Source organism: Salmo trutta, chromosome 35 (genome assembly GCF_901001165.1).
Source record: "Salmo trutta chromosome 35, fSalTru1.1, whole genome shotgun sequence".
NCBI classification, from domain to species: Eukaryota; Metazoa; Chordata; class Actinopteri; order Salmoniformes; family Salmonidae; genus Salmo; species Salmo trutta.
In genome coordinates this window covers 37,690,424-37,700,031 of record NC_042991.1, presented here as the reverse complement: position 1 = coordinate 37,700,031, position 9,608 = coordinate 37,690,424, and the positions used below count along the sequence as shown (strand labels likewise).

The 9,608-nt window shown below is 44.7% G+C and overlaps 1 protein-coding gene across 3 annotated transcripts in view; it reads left to right on the top strand.

The window, feature by feature from the left end:
- The first annotated feature begins 491 nt into the window (after positions 1–491).
- LOC115175156 (feline leukemia virus subgroup C receptor-related protein 2) overlaps positions 492–9,608 on the top strand; it is a 48,959-nt gene continuing 39,842 nt past the window's right edge. For 2 of the 3 annotated variants that reach the window (XM_029734385.1, XM_029734383.1), the window contains exons 1-2: positions 493–1,607; positions 7,178–7,319. In XM_029734385.1, coding sequence (XP_029590245.1) covers positions 1,002–1,607; positions 7,178–7,319 — 748 coding nt within the window. In that variant the 5' untranslated portion in view covers positions 493–1,001. Of the gene's footprint in view, positions 1,608–7,177; positions 7,320–9,608 lie in introns of all 3 variants that reach the window. The other variant, XM_029734386.1, reaches the window with a different exon arrangement.

The following is a 9,608-nucleotide window of genomic DNA, read 5'->3' as shown; positions in this document are numbered from 1 at the left end:
GACGTGTAAACCACGTGAATGCTGTGCGTACGAGTCCACTAATGAAACTTGAAAGTAACACGATCAATTATATTGTAATTCCAGAACCATATTGTAATTCCAGAACCATATTGTAATTCCAGAACCATATTGTAATTCCAGAACCATATTGTAATTCCAGAACCATATTGTAATTCCAGAACCATATTCTATTCTATTCTAGGGTCAGTGCTTTGAATATGTGTGTTGTGTAACTTATGCCACCAACAACAAAAATTGCATTTTGGCATTGATAGTGGAATAATTTAGTCTGTAATTTTAGTTTGTAGAATATATATATATATATATTTATTACAGACTAAATGATTCCACTATCAATGCCAAAATGCAATTTTTCTATGTATATATGAGGGCGGGGGAGCACAGAAGTCGGATGTTGGGTCGATGTCCCCGGGTGTTGTCCAGTGCCACATTTCAACACAGACGGCGGTGAGGGGGGTCAGTGTGAAGGGGGTCACCGTGAGGGGGTCACCGTGAGGGGGTCGGCACCACGTGGTGACGTAAAACCGGCCTTTACATTGGACAATTGATACTTCGCGCGTCAATACACGTTATTTTCAGTCATTTTTCGGTGTAAATAGTTGTGTATTGAGTTTGAAGTGCTTGTGAAAGCAGGCTAGTGTTTTGTCAACTCCAGCACACTAGGAAGTGAAGCTGTAGAGGCTAACTCGTAATGTAGCTAGTCTGTCTTAAAAAACCTTTACACGAACTTCGAATCATTTCCTGGTTTCATTTTTATCTCAGGGAATGTATTTTCTTTAAACGACTTTTTTGTTATACTAACGTGGCAATAATAAGTAGAAGCTGGTGTGATTTTTGTAGTTTTATGGGCGAGCTTGGTTTTCTATCTTGTCGCTGTCACAGATAAAGTTAGTTAGTCTGACCTCTCACTAAAATGTAACACAAATACGTGTCCTGTATCGTATTCAGCAGCACGGCGGTGAATTAACGGCAGCTACAATATGAGCAGCGGAAAACCCTCCTTGGTTATTAATGGCGAAATCAACGATAATGAAAATGTGTCGGATTTGGAAAAAAATAAAATGATGTTGTCTGCCGGTGACAGAGAGGAGACGCGCACCGAGAACAATATACATCTCAACCGGAACGGAGACGACACAACCCAAACCATCAAACTATATAAACGGCGGTGGTTCATCGTGTTGCTATTCAGCTCGTATTCTCTCTGTAACTCTTTACAATGGATTCAGTACGGAATCATCAACAACATTTTCATGAGGTTTTACGATGTCGAGTCTTTCACTATAGATTGGATGTCTATGATATACATGTTAACTTACATTCCCTTCATATTCCCGGTCACCTGGCTGCTGGATAAGAAAGGTCTGCGTATTATTGCGCTGGTGGCTACGGCCATGAATTGTACGGGGACTTGGATCAAGGTGACAAGCGTGAGACCGGATCTGTTTGCGGTCACCATGCTCGGACAGTTCTGCTGTTCCCTTGCTCAGGTGTTTATCCTCGGGATGCCGTCGAAGATCGCCTCGGTGTGGTTCGGATCGGAGGAAGTGTCCACCGCTTGTTCCATCGGGGTCTTTGGAAACCAGGTATGTTATGTAGTCCAAGGTCCAATAAGTAAAAAAAATAAAAAATAATTGCTAATATAGCCATTTGATTATGCAATTACAATTTGATGTCTTATTGATTTAGTCAGTTATCTGAATGTCTATTTGACCCAGTTGCGTAATTACGCATGACGCCCAAGCCACGACTGGTCTATATTGGTCAGTTGGTTATCTCTCATCCTCGGCCCTCAAAGGTGAAAGGTCAATGTCATCATACATAGCGTCTTCAGAGAGTATTCACACCCTTCGACTTTTTCCACATTTTGTTGTGTTTTACAGCCTGAATTTAAAATGGATTAAATTGAGATCTTGTGTTACTGATTTACACACAATAACCTCATAATGTCAAAGTGGAATTATGTTTTTAGAAAATGTTTACAAATTAATTAAAAATGAAAAGCTTAAATGTCTTGAGTAAATAGGTATTCAATCCTTTGGTTATGGTGATGCCTAAATTAGTTCAGGAGTAAAAATGTGCTTAACAAGTCACATAATAAGTTGCATGGACTCACTCGGTGCAATAATAGTGTTTAACATGATTTTTGAATGACTACCTCATCTCTGTACCCCAACACATACATACACACATGTATGGTCCTTCTGTCCAGCGATTACTTTCATACACAGATTCAACCACAAAGACCAGGGAGATTTTTCAATGCCTCACAAAGAAGGGCACCTATTGGTAGATGGGTAAAATATAAAAAGCAGACATTGAATATCTCTTTGAAGATATTTTTTTATATATATTTTTTTTAACCCCTTTTTCTCCCCAATTTCGTGGTATCCAATTGGTAGTTACAGTCAGTGGTGTAAAGTACTTAAGTAAAAATACTTTAAAGTACTACTTAAGTAGTTTTTTGTAGTATCTGTACTTTTCAATTTATATTTTTGACTACTTTTACTTCACTACATTCCTAAAGAAAATAAGGTATTTTTTACTCCATACATTTTCCCTGACACCCAACAGTACTCATTACATTTCTAACGCTTAGCAGGACAGGAAAATTGTCCAATTCACCCACTTATCAAGATAACACACGGTCAACCCTACTGACTCTGCTCTGGCAGACTCACTAAACACATGCATCATTTGTAAGTGTTGGATTGTGCCCCTCTGGCTATCTGTAAATTAAAAACACAAAAACAAGAGAATGGTGCCGTCAGGTTTACTTAATATAAGGACTTTGAAATTATTTATACTTTTGATGCTTAAGTATATTAAGAACCAAATACTTTAAGACTTTTACTCAAGTAGTATTTTACTGGGTGACTTACTTGAGTAACTTTCTATTAAGGTATCTATACTTTTACTCAAGTATGACAATTGGGTACTTTTTCCACCACTGGATAGTCTTGTCTCAGCTCTGCAACTCCCGTACAGACTCGGGAGAGGCGAAGTTCGAGAGCCGTGCGTCTTCCGAAACACAACCCAGCCAAGCCGCACTGCTTCTTGACACAACGCACATCCAACCCGGAAGCCAGCCGCACCAATGTGTCGGAGGAAACACTGTACACCTGGCGACCGTGTCCACGTGCACTGCGCCCGGCCCATCACAGGAGTCGCTAGTGCACGACGGGACAAGGATTGTGCGCCGCCCCATGGGTCTTCCGAACGCGGCCAGCTGAAACAGTGCCTGGACTCGAACCAGGATCTCTAGTGGCACAGCTAAACTAAGGATGGATCAACAACATTGTAGTTACTCCACAATACTAACCTAACTGACAGGGTGAAAGTTAAAATAAAAATATTCCAAAACATGCATCCTGTTTGCAAGAAGGCAAACCACTAGGCTACCTGGGGTGGCGTTGGACTAGTAACTGAAAGGTTGCAAGATCGAATCCCCGAACTGACAAGGTAAAAATGTCGTTCTGCCCCTGAACAAGGCTGTTCCTAGGCCGTCATTGAAAATAAGAATTTGTTCTTAACTGACTTGCCAAGTTAAATAAAAGTTAAATAAATAAATAAAACTGCAAAAATGTGGCAAAGAAATTAACTGTCCTGAAATCCAAGTGTTCTGTTTGGGGCAAATCCAACACATCACTGAGTACCACTCTCCATATTTTCAAGCATAGTGGTGGCTGCATCATGTTATGGGTATGCTTGTCATCGGAAGGGACTTGTGAGTTTTTTTTTTATGATAAGAAACGGAATAGAGGAAACCTAGACGGAAACCTGGTTGTCTGCTTTCCATCAGACCCTGGGAGATGAATTCACCTTTCAGCAGGACAATAACCTAAAACACAAGGCCAAATCTACACTGAAGTTGATTGCCAAGACAACATTGAATGTTCCTGAGTTGCCTAGTTACAGTTTTGACTTAAAATCACCTTGTAAATCTATGGCAAGATTTGAAAATGGCTGCCTAGAAATGATCAAAAACCAACTTCACATAGCTTGAAATCGTCGGCAACATTTTCATGCGTTTCTACAACATCGATGAGCTGGCCCTCGATTGGCTATGATCTACTCCCTGTCTTACATCAAATCTAACTTTATTTGTCACATGCGCTGAATACAACAATTGTAGACCTTACTGTGAAATGTTTACTTACAAGTCCTTAACTCTTCTTGAATTGCACTGTTGGTGAAGAAAATATTTACCAAGTAGACTAAAGTAAAAAGTAATAGTAAAAAGTAACACAATAAGAATAACAATAACGTGGATATATACAGGGTTTACCGGTACTGAGTCAGCGTGCTGGGGTACAGGCTAGTTGAGGTACATGTAGGTAGGGGTGAAGTGACTATGCATAGATAATAAACAGAGAGTAGCAGCAGTGTACAAAGGGGGTGGGGGGGCACATGTAAATAGTCCGGTGGCCATTGTATTAATTGTTCAGCAGTCTAATGGCTTGGGGGTAGAAGCTGTTGAGGAGCCTTTTGGTCCTAGACTTGGTGCTCCGGTACCACTTGCCGCACGGTAGCAGAGAACACAGTCTATAACTTGGGTGACTGGAGTCTCTGACAATTTTATGTCTTTCCTCTGACAATTTAGTGAAAAAAAATATCAGAATTGGGCTGCCTGTCTAAATGCAGCATTAGTATCCCTGGCAGTCTGCTACTCTAGTTGACATATTCCTGTTTTCTCTGAAGCCTCCGGTCTGTGAGGCTGGGCAGGTGTTCCTCTGAAGCCTCCGGTCTGTGAGTCTGGGCAGGTGTTCCTCTGAAGCCTCCGGTCTGTGAGGCTGGGCAGGTGTTCCTCTGAAGCCTCCGGTCCGTGAGGCTGGGCAGGTGTTCCTCTGAAGCCTCCGGTCCGTGAGTCTGGGCAGGAGTTTTCTCTGAAGCCACCGGTCCGTGAGTCTGGGCAGGTGTTTTCTCTGAAGCCTCCGGTCTGTGAGGCTGGGCAGGTGTTCCTCTGAAGCCTCCGGTCCGTGAGGCTGGGCAGGTGTTCCTCTGAAGCCTCCGGTCTGTGAGGCTGGGCAGGTGTTCCTCTGAAGCCTCCGGTCTGTGAGTCTGGGCAGGTGTTCCTCTGAAGCCACCGGTCTGTGAGTCTGGGCAGGTGTTCCTCTGAAGCCACCGGTCTGTGAGTCTGGGCAGGTGTTCCTCTGAAGCCTCCGGTCTGTGAGTCTGGGCAGGTGTTCCTCTGAAGCCTCCGGTCTGTGAGTCTGGGCAGGTGTTCCTCTGAAGCCACCGGTCTGTGAGTCTGGGCAGGTGTTCCTCTGAAGCCTCCGGTCTGTGAGTCTGGGCAGGTGTTTTCTCTGAAGCCTCCGGTCTGTGAGGCTGGGCAGGTGTTCCTCTGAAGCCTCCGGTCCGTGAGGCTGGGCAGGTGTTCCTCTGAAGCCTCCGGTCTGTGAGGCTGGGCAGGTGTTCCTCTGAAGCCACCGGTCTGTGAGTCTGGGCAGGTGTTCCTCTGAAGCCACCGGTCTGTGAGTCTGGGCAGGTGTTCCTCTGAAGCCACCGGTCTGTGAGTCTGGGCAGGTGTTCCTCTGAAGCCTCCGGTCGGTGAGTCTGGGCAGGTGTTCCTCTGAAGCCTCCGGTCTGTGAGTCTGGGCAGGTGTTCCTCTGAAGCCACCGGTCCGTGAGGCTGGGCAGGTGTTCCTCTGAAGCCTCCGGTCCGTGAGTCTGGGCAGGAGTTTTCTCTGAAGCCACCGGTCCGTGAGTCTGGGCAGGTGTTTTCTCTGAAGCCTCCGGTCTGTGAGGCTGGGCAGGTGTTCCTCTGAAGCCTCCGGTCCGCGAGGCTGGGCAGGTGTTCCTCTGAAGCCTCCGGTCTGTGAGGCTGGGCAGGTGTTCCTCTGAAGCCACCGGTCTGTGAGTCTGGGCAGGTGTTCCTCTGAAGCCACCGGTCTGTGAGTCTGGGCAGGTGTTCCTCTGAAGCCACCGGTCTGTGAGTCTGGGCAGGTGTTCCTCTGAAGCCTCCGGTCTGTGAGTCTGGGCAGGTGTTCCTCTGAAGCCTCCGGTCTGTGAGTCTGGGCAGGTGTTCCTCTGAAGCCACCGGTCTGTGAGTCTGGGCAGGTGTTCCTCTGAAGCCTCCGGTCTGTGAGGCTGGGCAGGTGTTCCTCTGAAGCCTCCGGTCTGTGAGTCTGGGCAGGTGTTCCTCTGAAGCCACCGGTCCGTGAGTCTGGGCAGGTGTTCCTCTGAAGCCTCCGGTCTGTGAGGCTGGGCAGGTGTTCCTCTGAAGCCACCGGTCTGTGAGTCTGGGCAGGTGTTCCTCTGAAGCCACCGGTCTGTGAGTCTGGGCAGGTGTTCCTCTGAAGCCACCGGTCTGTGAGTCTGGGCAGGTGTTCCTCTGAAGCCTCCGGTCTGTGAGTCTGGGCAGGTGTTCCTCTGAAGCCTCCGGTCTGTGAGTCTGGGCAGGTGTTCCTCTGAAGCCACCGGTCTGTGAGTCTGGGCAGGTGTTCCTCTGAAGCCTCCGGTCTGTGAGTCTGGGCAGGTGTTCCTCTGAAGCCACCGGTCTGTGAGTCTGGGCAGGTGTTCCTCTGAAGCCACCGGTCTGTGAGTCTGGGCAGGTGTTCCTCTGAAGCCTCCGGTCTGTGAGTCTGGGCAGGTGTTCCTCTGAAGCCTCCGGTCTGTGAGTCTGGGCAGGTGTTCCCACTTTGATGTCACTATAACACTTACAGTATAGTAGGTCCTGTATGGCCCATGGCCTGTTATGGTCTTATTACACAAGCTGCATCATGGCTTTCTCCATCAACTGGCTGTTTAATGTTTCCACTTATATCACTAGGGAGTTTTTCCTAGCCACCATGCTTCTTCTAGGGAGTTTTTTCCTAGCCACCATGCTTCTACATCTGCATTGCTTGCGGTTTGGGTTTCAGGCCGGGTTTCTGTATAAGCACTTTGTCACATCTGCTGATGTAAAAATGTCTTTAGAAAAACATTTTGATTTGATCACTGGGACCTCTGAAGGGATGGCCCAACATGCACTGTCTGTCAGCCAGTTTGAGACCGGTTCAATTTGTACTACAATGAATGAATGCCCTCTGTCTACAACAGCCACTCCTATTGGCTATCTCCAGCCTCTCTGTCTCCCAACATGCATCTCCAATAAGGGTGGTCGTTGTCTCTGCAGTTTTTTTTAAAGCTATGCTGTCTGTTTCTTCTCTTCCAGTTGGGTATAGCCATTGGGTTCTTGGTCCCTCCCATCCTGGTCCCTAACGTTGAGGACATAGATCAGCTGTCCTATCACATCAGTATAATGTTCTACATCACAGCAGGAGTTGCTACACTGCTCTTCATACTGGTCGTCATAGGTAACATGTTTATTATTATACTATAAATATAAACATCACATCATCAAACTCTTACTAATGCATATATAACCCCTTGACTTTTTAAACATTTTGTTGTGTTAAAGTGGGATTAAAATGGATTGAAATTCTAACTTTTTATTTATTAAAAAAAATAAAATTACAATCTGAGTCAATACATGTTAGAATCACCTGCGATAGTGATTACAGCTATGAGTCTTTCTGGGTACGTCTCAAAGATCTTTTCACACCTGGATTGTACAATATTTGCAGAATATTATTTTTTAAATTCTTCAATCTCTGTCAGGTTGGTTATTGATCATTGCTGACAGCCATTTTCAAGTTTTATCATAGATTTTCAAGCTGATGTAAGTCAACATAGTAACTAGGCCCCTCAGGAACATTCAATGTCGTCTTGGTAATCAACTCCAGTGTAGATTTGGCCTTGTGTTTTAGGTTATTGTCCTGCTGAAAGGTGAATTCATCTCCCAGTGTCCGTTGGAAAGCAGACTGAACCAGGTTTTCCTCTAGGATTTGCATGTGCTTAGCTCTATTCCGTTTCTTTTTATCTTAAAAAACTCCCTAGTCCTTGCCAATGACAAGTATACCCATAACATGATGCAGCCATCAATATTCTTCCAAATCTGACGACGGGTACTCAGTGATGTGTTGGATTTGCCCCAAACATAATGCTTTGTATTCAGGACATAAAGTGCATTTCTTTGCCACATTTTTTTTTACAGTTTTACTTTAGTGCCTTATTGCAAACAGGATGCATGTTTTGGAATATTTTTATTATGTGGAGACTTCCTTCTTTTCATTCTGTCATTTAGGTTAGTATTGTGGAGTAACTACAATGTTGTTGATCCATCCTCAGTTTTCTCCTATCACAGCCATGAATCGCTGGAACTGTTTTAAAGTCACCATTGGCCTCATGGTGAAATCCCTGAGCGGTTTCCTTCCTCTCCACCAACTGAGTTAGCAAGGACTAGGGCTGTTACGGTGACCATAATCACTCTGACATCAACGCTAATGTAATGGAAAATCGAATCGAACACTTCATGAGAGCCCATGAGCTCATGTTACACCACATTTCTATAGGGTATGTCGTTGCGTGAGAAAACAGAGTGATGGCCTCTATTAAAAAGAGGAGGATCCCATCAGCTTTCTTTTGGCTAGGCCTACTATATTTATTTCTGAACTTTCCTAATATTTAACACGTTGCTTATCGTTACAACAGGAGTATAGCCTACCTGGCTGGCATGAACATGAATTGCGGGAAAAGCGTCCTCTATTCCCTATTCAAGTGCATATGGTTGACATGTATTTCCCCCTGTTCTGACAGATGCATAATGGTCCAATCTAAATCAAAACTAATTTCACTAATTTCACACATTATTTATTTATTACCTGATTAAATTGAGAATAGTCAAGTCTGGTGAGTGACAATATTATCACTTGTGAATGATGTGTGTGCAGTCTGAGGCAGTCAGCTTTTTCAAATCATAGTAGCATGCATCATGTAGTCTAGTCTATAGACCTATATGTTTTGATCAGGTTGGTATCACAACTAAAGTGGCCAAAATACTTAAAATGTAGCCTATAGGCTTAGGACCCCTGGAACAGGGTTGGAGAACCCAGAGCCAAGACCTCTGGAACAGGGTTGGAGAACCCAGAGCCAAGACCTCTGGAACAGGGTTGGAGAACCCAGAGCCAAGACCTCTGGAACAGGGTTGGAGAACCCAGAGCCAAGACCTCTGGAACAGGGTTGGAGAACCCAGAGCCTACAGAGCCTAGTGAAACTTGTGTTCCCAGTCACTGTGCAGTTGTGTGTGAGTTTTTACTGGCCTCTATTGAAAAGATTATCTCAGCTTTCTTCTGTGTTTATTGCTCACGTTATATTAAGCACATGAATCCGCTTTACAACCGGTGTAGCCTGGCTGCGCGTTAGTTTCAAGTTTGGGGAAGCACATTTTCACCATAGAAAAGCACCTGTATAATAAAGCATTCCATGCATCATCACATATGTAAGATATTGGATAATCATAATTTAACTCAATCACTGTTTCACAAAAAAGAGCGCTCAGCATTGAGTATTATTTTTTTAATCTTTATTTAACGAGGCAAGTCAGTTAAGAACAAATTCTTATTTACAATGACGGTCTACCGGGGAACAGTGGGTTAACTGCCTTGTTCAGAACTACAGATTTTCACCTCGTCAGCTCGGGGGATTCGATCTAGCAACCTTTTGGTTACTGGCCCAACGCTCTAACCACTAGGCTACCTGCCGCC